Source organism: Rattus norvegicus, chromosome 2 (genome assembly GCF_036323735.1).
Source record: "Rattus norvegicus strain BN/NHsdMcwi chromosome 2, GRCr8, whole genome shotgun sequence".
In the NCBI taxonomy this organism is placed as follows: domain Eukaryota; kingdom Metazoa; phylum Chordata; class Mammalia; order Rodentia; family Muridae; genus Rattus; species Rattus norvegicus.
The window spans coordinates 167088023-167105042 of record NC_086020.1 but is presented as its reverse complement, the minus strand read 5'-3'; the positions used below and the strand labels follow the sequence as shown (position 1 = coordinate 167105042).

General features: G+C 40.1%; 1 protein-coding gene across 4 annotated transcripts in view; it reads left to right on the top strand.

Annotated features, from left to right (window-relative positions):
- Positions 1–17020, top strand: part of Rxfp1 (relaxin family peptide receptor 1) — a 121203-nt gene that overhangs the window by 86574 nt on the left and 17609 nt on the right. For 3 of the 4 annotated variants that reach the window (XM_039102022.2, XM_039102024.2, NM_201417.2), the window contains 7 exons: positions 58–129; positions 1303–1377; positions 4549–4620; positions 11334–11405; positions 12656–12727; positions 15587–15658; positions 16751–16822. In XM_039102022.2, coding sequence (XP_038957950.1) covers positions 58–129; positions 1303–1377; positions 4549–4620; positions 11334–11405; positions 12656–12727; positions 15587–15658; positions 16751–16822 — 507 coding nt within the window. The remainder of the gene's footprint in view (positions 1–57; positions 130–1302; positions 1378–4548; positions 4621–11333; positions 11406–12655; positions 12728–15586; positions 15659–16750; positions 16823–17020) is intronic. The other variant, XM_006232508.5, reaches the window with a different exon arrangement.

Genomic DNA, 17020 nt, shown 5'->3' with positions numbered 1-17020 from the left:
ACTGCTTTTTAAGGTTCTAAAAACACACACATAACTCTGTTCTTTTGTTGCTGGCAGGATAATTGAAGACAATCACCTCAGTCGAATTTCCCCACTCACATTTTACGGACTAAATTCTCTCATTCTGTTGTAAGTACTCAGTTAAGACAAACAGGGAGGGGAGATGGCTCAGAGAGAGAAGGTGATTGCCAGCAAGCCTGATGACCTGAGTTCAATCCCCAGGACCTACACAGTGGAAAGATCCATTCCTACAGGCTCTCGACTCTACATATGAACTGAGGCATGCTGTCTTAGTTAGGGTTTCTCTTGCTATGAAGACACACCCTGACCACAGCAACTCTTAGAAAGGAAAACACTTGGGGTTGGGGATTTAGCTCAGCGGTAGAGCACTTGCCTAGCAAGCGCCAAGGCCCTGGGTTTGGTCCCCAGCTCCGAAAAAAAAAAAGAAAAAAGAAAAAAAAAGAAAGGAAAACACTTCACTGGGACTGGCAATGGCAGGGAACGTGGTAGTATGCAGGCAGACAGGTGCTGGAGATGGAGCTGTGAGTTCTACATCTTGATTGGCAGACATCAGGGAGAAATGGCTTGAACTTCTGAGACACCAAGCCCAACCCCATAGTGAAACACTTCCTCCATCAAGGTCCATCAAGGCCACACCTCCTATGGCCCAAAGATTCAAACACATGCAACTATGGGGGTCATATCTATTCAAACCACCACAGACACACACACACACGCACGCGCCAATAAATAAGTAAATTATTGTAATAAAAAAATTTAAAGTTTTCCAACTGAAGAAAGAGACAGAAATAAAACATTAAAACTTTAAGTATAGCAGCATGAATTTATAGTTATTAAAGCCTAAAAGAAGCTTTCTTGACTAAAAACCACCTTGACCACATTCTCTAAGGCAACTTATAGGTCTGACTGCTGTAACAATGTTCTGCCAGTCCACCAGAACCCAGCACAGGCTACCATAGTACTGTACTGAAGTGTGCTTAGGCACCAGCCCTCCCATGCAGCAACCTCAGCAAAAGAAAAGCCTCCTACAACTGCTGCCAATGGGCACAGGCTTCTGTTCGGAGACTAATATTGCTATTCCTTGTGGGAGAACCAATGTATGTAGAAATGGTCTTACTACCAAAGCACTTCAGTACTGCAGGGCGTGCAGAGAAAAGGTGGGGGGCAAGACATGTAGCATGGGGCTCTTGAGATTTCTGAACAGCAATGATAACACTGTATTTGCCTGGAGACAGGAAAGAACCAGAAAATGTGACTTTTCGTGGTTTCTTTACTTTTTAGAGTGCTGATGAATAATGCCCTCACCCGTTTGCCTGACAAACCCCTCTGTCAGCACATGCCCCGGCTGCACTGGCTGTAAGTCAGTTTCCCTCCCTCCCTCTATCTATCTATCTATCTATCTATCTATCTATCTATCTATCTATCATCTATCCACGTATCCATCCATCTATCCACCTATCCATCCATCTATCCACCTGTACATCCATCTATCCATCCATCTATCCACCTAGCCATTCATCTATCCACCTATCCATCTACCTATCTACCTATCTATCCACCTATCTATCTATCTATCTATCTATCATCTATCTATTTATCTATCTACCTACCTATCCATCTATCTATGGGTCTTCTGTCACAGCTAGCTAGTGTATCAAGTTTCCTCACATTACTTTATTTTTATATTAAACACCCTCTTTGGCTAACTTCTCTAAACTTTTATCAAAATGCAATATGTGAAAGAGAAAAGTGTTTTAAAACCTGGAAGAAGGAAGACAGAAGGAAGGGACGTCACATGGTGTGTGTCACACTTGCTCTCCCTGCTGTCACCACTCACCTATTAAATTGATACAGAAAGCTAAGTCATTTAGTTTTATCCCTAAATTCTGAGTCATGAGTGCACTGCTTAGCACCAATCACGATACAGCGTGGTCTGTGGGATGTTTTGAGAAAGTCCCTTACTTGTTCTGTGTAATAGGTTAACATGGTGGCATTGCCTAGTAACAAGTATCATCCCACTAATTGGAGTTCTACCAATCAGTGAATGTGCCTGTTCAGGATGTGGGTCTGGCCTGGTGCGGTGGCCCACACCTGCAATCTTAGGAGGCTAAAGCAAGAGGCTGAGGAAGGAGGGTCACTACAAGCCCAAGGCCAGCCTGGGGAGCAGAGTGGGGTCCTGTTAACAACATAAATAAATAAACCACCAGGGTTTCGTTCATTTGTTTGTTTGTTTGGCATCTGGTTTTGGTATTTGGGTTTTTTGCGTTTTGTGAGTTTTAGGTTCTAGTTGGGTTTCTGGGGGATTTTTTGTTGTTTTTGTTTTGTTTTGTCTTTTGCTTTACTTTTTTTTTTGTTGTTGTTTTTCTAAAGAAATGTCCAAAATTACTGTTTAAAAGTTCAATCAACAAACTGCCTACTGAAATCAACAAAACTCCCTTTACCTCCTGTTTTGTAAGAAAATTTCCAAGGTTGATTGTTTGGTATCCAAGTTTACAGCAAATTAGACATGCTGAGTAATGAACTCAGGAAAATAAGGAGAAACTTAGTAACTAGACACAATCTAGCAGTACTCACAGAAGCAGCCAACGGTTAAAACTGTTTGCTCTGTGAGACTGGAGACACAGCTTGAGGATTGAGTGCTAACTTAGTTCTAACGGTCCTGAGTTGAATCCTAAGCAAACCACCCCCCTCCCCCAAAAAAATGTGAATTGAGACTATTTTTTTAAACAAACTTTCGTTATGTAGCCCAGGCTGGCCTTAAACTCACTAGCAGGTATCCTCCTGTCCCAGTCTTCCTATTGTTGAGATTATAGGTGGGAGCGGCTGCAGGCAACTTTTAATAAAGTAAACTTTGATTTGTCGTAGAACACTGCCACCTGGTGGTAGATTCATGAATAACCATTAGTTAAAAAAGGAACAAGAACAGACCAAAAGCCTGAACTAAGACTAAAGAAGCACGACTCTAAGCATTTAGCAGCCACAGAGTGAGGAACACTTCCTTCAGAAGGGCAATCTGATGTTCACTCTACAGCCTGACTTCAAATATGTTCCTCTTAGTTACTCTCCATTATAAACACACCCTCTTCAATGTATTCAGTGTTTAGGTCCCTTAATTCTTGATCTTCCCAATCTTTTGGATATATTTCACTATGTCACTGTCAACTTCAGTGTGATTCCCAAAGCAAGGAACAGTGCCCTTGGTGCTGATGAGACACTAGTTTTTCTCTAGAGCTTTCCAAGTTTTCCTTGGAGGTGTTAGTAGCTCTCCCACTTTTACCCTACAAGAATCACTGTTGCTTCTGAGTAACTTTATGTCGTTGGCAATTAAACTAAGTGTGTGATGCCCTTGGACCTAAAGGCAGTGTTCAGGGAAGGAACTTCCTCCTTGTGCTCTGCAAAGTTCTACCATCCACCTACTGCTGGGGTCAAAGGAGAGGTGCTATGTGAAAACAACCCCAGCTAGGAATATATATATATATATATATATATATATATATATATATATATATATATATATATCATTGATATATATATATCATTGATATATATATCTTGATAGGGCAGTAGTCTCCTACATGCAAAGCCTTGCACTTGGTCCCCAGCAGTGGAAGAAAACACAGGTAGCTTCTGATGCTGTGAAGAGACTCCGTGTGATGTCAGCTCCACACAGTACAAGCACTTGAGGGGAATATCTAGGCAGCTCCCCAGCATGAAGTGCAGAACAAGGGAAGCTCATATGACTGTCTGAAAGGGCAAATAAAATGGCTCCCAGCAGTGGCAGACTGTTAAGAATCGTTTCTAGGACACTTAAGTTGGGGAGACAGGAACTAAATATTTTCTTTGGGAGACTATCACAAAAAAACACAACCGTCAAAATGCAGAAAACAACTAACTGGTCATGGCATGCTGGCCCAACACAACTTCCACGAAAAAAACATATCACAAGGGGGCGGGGGACCAGAAAGAGTTCCAAAACAAAAGGACCAGTCATGAGACTGTGTCTCCCAGAATAGACAGGAAGCTATACTCTCAACACCACACTATTATGGCCACCTAAACAACACTCAACGATAACACTAATAAACATGCTAAAGTCAAAGGGGAAACTCTCACAGGGTCCCACCCGCAGAGAAGTACAGGCAGCTATTGCCTTCTGAGAGAGAGGGAGAATTAGTCTCCCCCAGTGAGCATATTTATACATTTATGTATGTATATGTGTGTGTGTAGCAGTAAAAATCAAAGAAAAAGAAACCAGCAATTTGACAGGGAGGGACTAAGGAAAGATGGAAGAGATTAGGAAGAAAAGGAAGGGGAACATGATGACCCTCATATCACTTTACTCTTGCTACAGAAGACAGACAATAATACTACATGTATATAGCATGGATATATTATATATGTATACCCAGCTGCTATGCAAATCGTAAACAGAATGTAAAGAAATGATATTTTATTTGATAGCAAATAATTCCTAGCCAATTTATTTATGTCTATGAATTTAATTTGTGTTTTATTTTTATGTTCTAGGGACTTTGAAGGCAACCGAATCCATAATTTAAGAAATTTGACTTTTATTTCCTGCAATAATTTAACTGTTTTGTAAGTACTATCTTTTTTAAAGTAATAGTGACTCTCCTTACAAGCCAAATGAATCCTTTATGTGAAACTTAGATAATAGTCAGATAGATAGATAGATAGATAGATGATAAATAGTAAAAATATCTATACATAATGAAACTATATATATATATGAAACAATCAGTAGAAAAAGAGAATATGAATTTGGAAAAGAACAAGAAGGGGTATGAGGAAGGAAAGGGAAGGGAGAAATGATATCATTCTAATCTCAAGAATAAAAGAAAAACAAGTCAATAACTTTAGTCTTAGTACTCCACAGGGAGAGGAATATCTCAAAGAGTTTGAGGATATCCTGGTCTATATAGTGATTTCCAAGCTAGACAGATGTAGATAGATAGATAGATAGATAGATAGATAGATAGATAGATAGATAGATAGAGATAGAGAGATAGAGAGATAGAGATAGAGAGATAGATCTTGTTTAGTATAAATATATAGCCCACTCATAAATATAACCTGCTCAGTCAATGTAATCTTATTCATACATAATATGTTTCAGGAATGACCATTTGACATTGGCATTGACTGTTTTATGGAAAATATCATTTGGGTTTCTCTTTGGTAGGTGTCTACAGTTTAGGTCCAAAGTTACTAGGAGAAGGTGGCAATGTTCTGTAGTGATAGAAGGAGTTAAATAAGTAGAGATAGCACATGGCTGCTTGAAGACATGTATTTGAAGACATGTATTGAAGACAGTATTTAAGTAACTGCAAATAATAGATTAAACTTCAAGGAAAGAAGGTAGATGTCCATTTCTCATTTCTACTGTGATAAAGTAAAACACAAAACCAACTTGGGGGACACAGTGTTTATTCTAGCTTATAATTCCAGATTGTAGTTCATCATTACAGAGAATTCATAGTGGCAGGACTTGAGGCAGCTTGTCACATCACCTCCTTGCTCAAAAGCAGAGAAAATAATGCATGTGTGCTTAATATTCTGCTGGATCTCTCTATGTCTATACAGCCCAGGACACCAAAGGAATGGTGCTGCCCACTTTCAGGATGGGTCTTCTTATATTAACTAAGGCAGTCATGGTGGTTTGAAAATGCTTGTCCCAAGGAGTGGCACTATTTGAATGTATAGCCTTGTTGGAGTAGGTATAGCTTTGGAGTAGGTGTGTCATTGTGGTCATGGACTGTAAGACTCTCATCTAGCTGCCTGGAAGCCAGTCATCTCCTAGCTGCCTCCAGAACAAGAGGTAGAATTCTCAGCTCCTCCTGCACCATGCCTATCTGGATGCTGCCAAGCTCCTGCCTTGATGATAATGTACTGAACCTCTGAACCTGTAAGCCGGCCTCTATTAAGTGTTGTCCTTATAAGAGTTGCCTTAGTCATGGTGCCTGCTCGCAGCAGTAAAACCCTAAGACAGAAGTTAGTACCAGAAATGGGTATTGCTATGATAGACCTGACCATGCTTTTGTTTGGAAGAATATAGATTTAGGACTTTGGATGTGGAAAGCAGTAGAAAGCTTTAAGTGGAGCTTACTGGGCCATCCTAGAAGGAATATGGAAGACTTTGTTGCTGAGAGTGGTTTGAACTGTGGAAGCCTGGCTCTGGATGTTTAAGAAGAGAAGCATTTTAATATGTGGCCAAGAGACTATTTTGTGGAATTTTGGTGAAGAATGTGGCTGCTTTTTGCCATTGGATGAAGAGTCTGCCTAGGGCTAATGCAAAGAGATTTAGATTAATTGCTTTAAAAAAGAAGTCTCAAGACAGCCTGGTATGAATTATGTTGTGTGGTTACTAAAATTCACTCTTACGACAAGTGTTTTAATGAAAAGAAGCAAGCTGAGAAAGGAAAAATGCAAAATATATGGTTCAGGTATTAAAGGGCACCAGGAAGTAGAATGGAACTGAATCCTGTGTTCTAGAAAATAACAAATTTAGAGAGAGGGACTTTGGGAAAAGATCCCATCCAGCTAAGTTTAGGTTCAGAGTGTTCGGACACCTTTAATCTCAGGAGACAAAGCCATGCAGATCTCTGAATACCAGAGATCTACAGAGCAAGTTCCAGGACAGCCAAGCTTAGGCAGTGAAGGAATTGGAAAATAGAGAACTGGTAGCAAAATAAAGGGAGGTGGTATGTTCCATCACCAAGTAGCAGAACTTGGCAGCTTTGATCTTGTGGCTCAGTCTTTAGAGTCAAAAATAGGACTACTGAGACCATTGGTTAGCCAGAACTAAGAAATGAGCAGTGATTAAGAAGAGACCAGCATCACTGAGGTCAAATCTTCTGGGAAGTGTTTTCTGAGAGTACAAAGAAGTTGTATTCCAGAGATAGCCATGGTTGTACCTCATGCTGCAGTTGGACTTGGTAATGTGTAGTAATTACCCAGGCAGTACTGAGTTTGAAGGTATGAAGGGGGCATGGAGAACAACTGAGGCTTGGCACTGAGAGGCCATGGAGGGCCATTGGTGAAGGTGCAGCCTCAGTTGCAGTTGACAGCCCAGGTCTGAAGGGGTCATGCAAAGGAGTTGAGGCTTAGTACCATGAAGAGAGCCTATGAGAGGCTATTGGTGAAACCTAGTTGCAGTGACCCCAGTGTATGCCAGTACTATGGGATGATCACCAAGAACAGCAGTGGCAGTGGGATGGAGTCAACTAGAACCTAGAGTGCCACCGAGAGCAGAGCTAGAGAAGTGACACCAGCTCTTTGGGGAGCACAAAAGATCATGTGTCGATCCCAGACATTGGAATAAAAAACTGTAAAACTAAGGTTCACTTGGAGACCCAAGATGCTAAAGATGCCAGAGCCATGGAATACCTGCCAAGGGAGTGGAACCAGGCCAGAAGAAATTTGTTATAGTCAACAAAGATGAAAAAGGACTGCAGATCTGAAGACTTCACATCAGACATGGAGGTTTTGGGTGTTTGCCTAGCTGGTTTCCTGTCCTGCTTTGGGGATTACAGTTAAGTGATTGGATGAATCTCAGAAGAGACTTTGAACTTTGCACTTTTAATATTGTTTAGACTGCTATAAATATATAGCATTATATATTATATAATATACTAAATATATTTTGCATTACACTATGTTTAGGTATGGCCACCATAAACTCACATGTTTGAACAAGCCTATGGGGGCCAGGGAGTGGAATGTCATGGTTCAAATATGTTTGAGCCAGGGAATGGCAGTATTTGGAGGTGTGGAGTATCTGAGGAGAATCCTAACTAAGACAACAATCAAAATAATTCCTCACTGCAACTCCTTCCCAGGTGATTCTACATTGTGTCAAGTTAGATTAGAAGCTGTCCCCATAGGGTTAAGTAAAAGAGAAGAATCAATATAAGAAAAAATGAGTTATTTCAATCACAAAAAGGAAGGGCTTCAGAAATCCACAGAGACAGTGACTGAACAGCTAGGGAAAATGGAGGAGAAGATACAACATGCCAAAAAGAAGAAAGACAACAGAGCACAGCTTCAGAAGCACAGATCACTGGCAGGAGGCAGTGAAGCGGGGTGAACTTACTACAGAGAGTCTGGGAGCTCTACCCTAATGACAAGCCCATCGCTCTCACAAGCCTCAAAAGCAGCTGTGGGTTTTAGTGAGACCATAATTCTTCTGACAAATGGGCCAGCAACAGGGAAAGGTTCTTCTCTTGTTCTTTATGATTCAGAGGCAGTGGGTAAGGCACCATCTTAAAAGATTACCTACAGTCTGGCATTGCTGAAGTCTGGGAATAGCAACCACAAGACAGGGAGAGAGGTAGGCAGCAGGAGCTTCAGCTCTGGTAGCAATGTGGATAGGGAAAGGTAGCCCCGCCCACAGAGTCTGAGAAGATCTCACCAACAGAGACTCGGCATGGAGTATTCATCCCTGAATCTTGGAGGCTTCTGGTAGATCAATATTTGGAACTGTCCCCTGTTGTAGAGTCAAGAATGCTGAAGCTCCAGAAAAATTATTTAGTGTATAACTGCATTGCTCCATCAGACTGATACTTAGAGGGTTAGAAAATGGAGCAGTATCTATCCTCAGTTCATGCATACCTCAGCACTGCAGTTGCTTCCTCTGCCTTCAACTTTCCTGGAAGACATCTCCTGCTAGAACATTAGCTTCTCAGGGATATGATCTGAACAGTCTCAGAAGGATGAGAGAAGACGCATAGCCCCTAAGCTGCAAAGCTAAATGTGTCCAGCAGAGAGCTTGGGTGGGCAAAGAAGGGAAGAGACCAAAATGAAGACAGTTCTGATAGCCATCCAGACGTTCGTCCAATAGAGACTTAGCACCTGTATAAGCCATGGGAATCACAAGCAACATGGTGCACAAACTCAGCCCGCCCAATGCCTAAGTCACACACACATCATGCCTCGGACCGGGGTCACCTTCACCAGCACAAACTGAAGCAGAGCTAGCATTTGATGGCTGTCTCTCTTCACCACCACCCCATGCTTCCCAATTCTTTTCTTTTCACTTTACTTGATTTTATAAGTTAGAGACTTATTTTCCTTCCTTTTTGTATATTCACCTCACTGTGTCCACTTTTCTTTTCTTCTCTTTTCACCTCCTACCTTGCCCTCTCTTTTATCCTCTCTTCTATACTTTTGGGAGAAGTTGTTGATGCTTTTTCTGTTTCCAAAACTTTTTTATTTCTATTAATTAATTAATTAATTAATTAATTAAATTACTTTTTATTCACATTCTTTACATTTATCTAACTTTGTTGCTGTCATGCTTTCACGTTACTGGAAATTGATTTGTGTTCTTTCCTTTTTTCCTTTTCTTTTCATCTCATCTAATCTCTTGCTCATTCTCTTCCCCTTCTGTCCTACTTTCTCTTCTGTTGCTGTGATAAACACCAGGCCCAAAGAAAGCTTTCATTTGGCTTACGTTCCAGGGTCACAGTCCGTCACTGAGGGAAACCAAGGCAGGAACTGAGGCAGAGACCGTGAATGAACACTCCTACTGGTTTGTTCCTCAGCCTCAAATTCAGCTACATTATTTTCTACCACTCAAGACCACCTACCTGTCCAGGGGTGGCCCCATCCACAGTGAGCTGGGCCCTGCCACATCAATCATTATTCATTAATCAAGAAAATGTCCCCAGAGAGTTGTCTATGGGCCAGTCTGAAAGAGGCATTTTAGAGTCCAACATGGCCCTAGTTTATATCATTCACAAAAGCCACCCAAATGCCCTGCCCCCCCCATAACTGTCGTGTTCTCTCCTCCCCCTCTATAAATGTATTTAGCCTGGGTCTCCTTTATGTCACCTTTGCCTGACTCCTTCCTTAATCTCACTTACTATTTCCACATTTACTATAAATAATGTTTAGCTTCAAGGCAAATTTTAAAGTAGTTTTATCACTTTGTCTTTTATGATCATTAATGGTCTTCAGTTGATCTTCAGTGGATTCCTATCATATACAGATTGATGTCACTGCTCATAGAAAGTGGTACTGGAGGTTGAACCCTCAAGAGTAAGTTGACCAATGAGAAAATTCTCTAAGACCAGGAGAGCTCCCAAAAAAACCTACAGAATCACAAATCACATCAGAGAGAGAGAGAGAGAGAGAGAGAGAGAGAGAGAGAGATCTAGGGATGAGGAGGAGGGCAAAGACTGTAATAGCACACATGTGATATGTGATACCAAAGCCAAATGGAGGACCATTTGGGTAAAGGAGGAAACTACAAACAGTGAAGCAAGTGAGATGGAGGCGGACAAAGGGCTCATGGTATGAATAAAAATGAAGTATTGTGGTATATGGAAATGCCATAAGGAATTCGTTATCCTACATGCTGAGCTAAAAGAAAATTAAAAGAATAGATTCAAAGACAACCAGAATCCCTTTTAAATGTCCAAAATTAGTCATTTATACTAGTGAATAGCACAGAGATCAGTGAAGATTGGGATGGGGGATGGGGTGTGAATCAGCAGTAAAGCAAGTGACCAACACATATAAGGCCCTAGGCCTCTCTCTCTCTCTCTCTCTCTCTCTCTCTCTCTCTCTCTCTCTCTCTCTCTCACACACACACACACACACACACACACACACAGAGAGAGAGAGAGAGAGAGAGAGAGAGAGAGAGAGAGAGAGAGAGAGAGAGAGAGGAATGAGCAGTCAAGAGCAATGGCTACATTCTGATTTATATTGTTTTCCAAATACTCATATTTGGGGAAACTAATGAGACTGAGTTGGTCCCCTCAGGCCAGTCTCTTAGGCGGCTCCATCCTAACTCCATATACTAGCAAATCAGATGTCTGTGGTGCACGGAACGTTCTGTTAGATAAGACATACTTTGCAGGCTGAGGAAGCAAGTCTGAAACAATGCCTGTGCTCATAGCTGCAAGACACTCACTTTTTGTTCTGAAGAGGTCCTTCTCCATTTTTAAGTATAAATTTGAATTACATTTTCATATTGTCCCTATTAGAAGATTTGAGAAATTTAAGAATAAACCCAGACAGAAGGTGGGCATGGTGGCAAACACCTATAGTTGCAACACCGAAGAGGCTGATGCAGAAAGATGGTGAGTTTGAGGCTAGTCAGAGCTGCATAGTTGAGACCTTGTTTTCTAAATAAATAAACTGGACAATCAATCATACTATTTGAAATAGCTTGAGATGAAAATGCACTCTATATTCATGATTTTATGATATCTTTCAGAAGCTACATTTAGTAATTGTATTATAATTATGTCCACAAAATAACATGTATTTTTTTTAATTTTCAGGGTAATGAGGAAAAACAAAATTAATCACTTAAATGAACATGCATTTACACACCTCCAGAAACTAGATGAATTGTAAGTCTAACCAACTATGCATTAAGAGTGTTCTTTTCCAGTTTTACTTCATGTTAGTTACACATGTAATGTTTATGCATTAAAAATATTAATTTCCTTTTTCCAAACAGTATTATATGTACCCATGGATCACAAAATAATTCAGATAGCTTGCCAAAGTAAATACAAAATAAAATATGAAACAAATACTTGAGATAAGCTAGATAAGAAAATGTAGCTTTAGACAAAGAATAAAACCAGGGTAAAGTTAATAAATAAAATACAACCTACTCGGGGTTGGGGATTTAGCTCAGTGGTAGAGCGCTTGCCTAGGAAGCGCAAGGCCCTGGGTTCGGTCCCCAGCTCCGGAAAAAAAAAAAAAAAAAAAAAAAAAGAACTAAAAAAAAAAAAAAATACAACCTACTCTGTTCTGTTTTATTGCTTCAAAGAGGCAGGATACCTGTTTCTAACTTTCCCATCCGTTTTTTCTCCTGCCTGACCCCTGGAGGTAGGTAGGGGAAGTTACTTTTGCTGTTATAACTCATAATCTCCTAATTCAAGCTCACTGAGAGTTTTTCTTGTTTACAAGAAGCTTGAGCCTTTCTCACTCCACAGGCACTGCTGCTGAAAGCCCCTTGTAACTCCAAGGTGACATCATGTTAGGCTCCCCCTCTGCACAGACATGTCCTACCCAGGAAAGTATAAGCCTGTGTGTCCCTCTGAAAGAAACCTCAAAATGCATGCTTTGAGGTAACTGTAAGAAACCGGGAAGAAAAAAAAAAACCCGGGGCTTCAGATTGTGTTCTTACTCCAACAAAAAAAGGAGAAAGGGGAAGAAAAAGGATGAAATATGGAATAGAAGTTAAAAATTGAGAGAGATGCTTTTTAGGCCCATGCTGGCTTTGAATACATTTTAAGTGCTGAAGATGTCCGTGAGCTTCTGACCCTCCTGCTCCTACCTCTCAAACGTTTGCATTAGGGATATGTACTACCAGGCCTGGCTCGTGATAAAATATTTTTATTTCACTCCCTCTTTTAAAGCCTTTTGACTTCATGGGTGTGGAGGCAGAGCTCAGGAGTAGGGCACACACTGAGCAGGAGCAAGGCTGTGAGTTCAATCCCCACACCAAGGAGTTAGTTCTCCTGGTATTTAACCCAACTCCCCAATGACACTATTGGAAAGTTGTAAATAAATGGTTTTCAAACGATTCTTCTACCAGTGATGGAAGTCTTCAGAAAACAATATGACATGTTTGCAATTGTTTCCCTAGGGATTTAGGAAGTAATAAGATTGAAAATCTACCGCCAAACATATTTAAGGATCTGAAGGAGCTGTCACAATTGTAAGACATTAACTTACTTCTTCGTTTCTTTATCTTGTTTTTTTTTTTTCAATTGTGGTAAAATAGACATAGCCTTGGGTTACCCATCTGTTTCTGTATCACTGGGTTACATCAAGATATTCCACTTTGCTGTTCAACTCTCACTGACATTCCCCTCCATAGGTTTCTGGTTTGGTCTGGTTTGGTTTTTTAAACTTAGTACAACTCTGAAGCCCTGTAACCATCAAGCTCGAGCTCCACCTCCATCCAGCCCCAGCCCTGGCAACCACCATCCTTCTTGCTCTCGCATGTCCGTAGCTGCTATTTTGTGACTGGCTTCTTTCTCTTACCATACCAACAAGGTACATCAGTATTATAGTATGTGCCAGAGTTCTCTTTGCTTTTAAGGCTGAATAATAAAACCTCGTACACTGTGTACAATCATCCTCCAGTGCGTGGACACTTGGAGTGCTTCCACCTTTTGGCTAGTTTGAGTAACGCTATTGTGAACACATGTCCACATTCAGTTATTTGGGTTCTATGCTCCTTCTTAACTCACAGCAGTCTTAAATATACCTAATGAAGGCATCATAAATCAGAACTACTATCTTTAAATCTCATTTAATATTAATACTCTCTCAACATTGTCAATTAGGAGCCAGTGCGCTGTAGAGTATCTACTCTGTGCTCTTGCGTGTCTATAGCTTGGGAGCTGCAGCACCCACTATACTATACCACATTCTGCAAGCCCAAGAAAAGACCTTCGAGGAACTTCCCTTTTTATTTACCCCTTTATACCTCCCTTTCCCAATAGTGCTGTATCAAGACAGTAATACGGTAATCAGGGATGAATAATTTATATTAGGCAAGCGCTCTACCACTAAACCATACAACCAGCCTTAAAGTACAGCTTCCACTAGAGGTATATTGCTTTTTCACTGCTGTAAGGTGAAAAAAATCCTGAACCAGAGACCACCTGCACGCCCCCAGAAATTAGGTGACTGGGTCACAAGGTAGTTCTGGCTTCTCTCTGTTTAATTGTATTTCCCACTAGAACTGCCCCATTGTACATCTCTCTGTGTGTGCACAGGGCCCCGGTGTCTACAACCTTCCAACACCTGTTGTTTTCATTTCTCTGGCTTACAGCCATCTTAGCTGAGAATCCTTCAGGATCTGATTTTCACTTCTCTGAAAACTGTAGTGTTGAGTGTTTTCCCACGTGTTTAGTCACTTGCCTGTCTTCTAAGGGAAAGAACTCAAGCACTACATTCATTTTTATGTGAGCTCCTTTTGCAGTTGTTGAGTTTTAATTCTTTACATATCCTGTGTATCCTACAGTCCTATGTCCTACAGGCAGAGGACTTACGTGTGTTTTCCCCTCTGTTATGACTGACATTTCCCTCTATCACAGTGTTCCTTCATTTTTTTTCTTTTTTGGTTCTTTTTTTTTCGGAGCTGGGGACCGAACCCAGGGCCTTGCGCTTCCTAGGTAAGCTCTCTACCACTGAGCTAAATCCCCAGCCCCGTTCCTTCATTTTAATACGCTGCTGTTTTTGTATCTTTTACTTTATTGTCTTTACTTTCAGTTTCACATCTAAGACACTGTCAAATCCGCTCGATGGAATTTTCTTCCTGTATTTTCTTCTAGTTTGATAGCTTTACCATTAGGCACATGATCCTTTTTGAGTAAGCTTGGGTATGTTGTCCAGTAAGGGTCTAATTCTATTCTCTTGCAGAGATTATCCAATTTTCCCAACACTGTTAAAAAGATGTCCTTTCATTGTTGAATGCCTTTGGCTCCTATGTCAAAAGTTATCTGATTCTGTCTAAGTGAGGCTGTTCCTGGGCTCTGTAGTTGATCCCTTTGGTCTGCACAGCTGTAGATTACTGTGCAAACCCTGACGCTGTTCTTTTTTCCAATACTACTTTTGCTACTTGGGCTCCTCCGATGTCATAAACTTCAATATGGACTGAGTCTTCCAACACCATGAACAAGAGTATCTTTCCCTTCACTGCTGCTGATTTCATTCATTTTCTGCTACTATAACAAAATACAGCAGCCTGCCTAATTTGTAACCAATCGAATTTTACATGGCTCCCTGTTCTTGAGGTTAAGAAGTTCAAAAGTCAAGGCCAAATCTAGTGAAGTACAATGTCATCCTCAGCTAAACTCTGTCTCTAATAAATAAATTAGCATTTTTCTGATGAATACTGATTCTGAGTTTTCTTTATATATCTGTGTGTCTTCTTTTAGTAAATATCTACTCATGTTCTTTGTCTATTTCTTTATCAGATTATTTGTCTTTTTTCTACTGCATTGAGTTCCCTATTTTTTTAGCTGTTAATCCATCCTCAATAGATGCCCTGCAGGGGTAAGGATGTGGCTCAGTGGTGGAGTCTGTGCTTAACACAGTGCATGCAGAACAAAACAAAGAAGTAGGGGGCTGGGGATTTAGCTCAGTGGTAGAGCGCTTGCCTAGCAAGCACAAGGCCCTGGGTTCGGTCCCCAGCTCCGAAAAAAAGAAAAAAAAAAGAAGTAGAGGAAGAGAGGAAAAGGAAGAGAGTGCTTTGCACGTCATTTTTCCATGCCGTAGGCGTCTTTCATGCTGTGGAGCTTTTGGGTTTGATACGGCCCTCGTTGACTCCTGTTGCTTTTACTGTTTGTATTTTGGAAATTACATCCAAAGAAATCACTGCCAGGCCAGTGTCCTGAGGTCTTTTTCTATGGTCTCAGGGTTCACATTTAATTTTTCAATATACTTGGGAGTCGTACTATAATTTTTTTGGTAAATGTCTCAAATTCATTCAAAGTCAACAAATATATTTTCTTTGCCCAAGCAATTTTTAGGAATGACTTATGGCTGTCTTTTTTAAACTCAGGAATATTTCTTATAACCCGATCCAGAAAATTGAAGTAAATCAATTTGATTATCTTGCCAAACTCAAGTCTCTGTAAGTATATGAATATTCAGTTTTACTTCAACACTAATAGCAGACATGCTCTTGTGTCTTTTAATTATGTTTTATTTCCAGCTCCACAAAAATATGAGTCCTTAATGAACTGTAGACATATAGTTATTGCTCCTATATCATGTGTTAATAAGATAAAAATTAAATGATAATGAACCTCTATCTCTCTCTGTGGCACCAAGATTAAGATATTGAATTATGCGTTTATGTTCTCTGAATGTATGGTGCATATTCACTGCTCCATTGATTGTGGGTGGTTAAGATTTACTAGAGGATCTCTCCTAGTTTGCTTCTCCATTGCAGTAATAAAACAATGACTAAAATCAACTTGTGGAGAAAAGAGTTTATTTATCCTATAGGTTTCGATCCACCACTGAGGAAAGTCAAAGCAGGAACTCAAGGCTTGACAAAAACCATGGAGGAATGATGCTTTCTGGCTTGCTTGCCCTCCAACATCAATCATAATCAAAATGCCCCACAGATACCCACTAACCAAAATGATGGAGGCAGTTTCCACGTTTGAGGTTCTCTCTTCCCAAGTGTGTCAAGTTGACAACAAAGATTAGCATGTTTACCATAAAATGGAATTTTCTAGACTATGTAAATCATGACTTCCAAACACACACACACACACACACACACACACACACACACACACACACACACAAACACACAGGCCAAAAGTTCTTTAATGTCTAATTGCCTTTAAAAGATAAGCCTCAGTTCATCTTACCTAACTATTCTACAGTAAAATAGCACTTTATCAGGAAAAAAGTATGACTTAAAAGGTATTGGAAAAATTAAAGATGTCCAGAATATACTGTGTATGCTCTTATTCAACAAACATTGATTGACTAGTTAGCATGCATTAGGCGTTGTATCATGAACTATGAAGATTTTTTAAAGGATATACATGTCTATAAATCATAAAAGTGTCTAGATAGCTAAGTCTGAGCATTTCACTTAGAATAATGTTAACTAAAGGCATCTTACTACATTGTCTTTCACAAAAATAATTGTTTTCTTATACTGTGAGTAACATATGTTCTTTTGACTATTACTTGGTATTTTTAGCAGCCTTGAAGGAATAGAAATTTCAAATATCCAACAAAGGATGTTTAGACCTCTCATAAATCTCTCTCACATGTAAGTAGATGTTTTCTTGTTGTTCACCTTGGTTTTAATTTTTATGTCCCCACGTAATACACCCATACCAAATATAAATAAAATATTAACAATTTCTACTAATTTTTCTCTGTATAGTTAGTATTGGTGTCCCTCTTCCAAAGCATATGTTGTGATCTTAACCCCAAAGTGAAGGTATTATTAAAAGGTGAAGCCTTG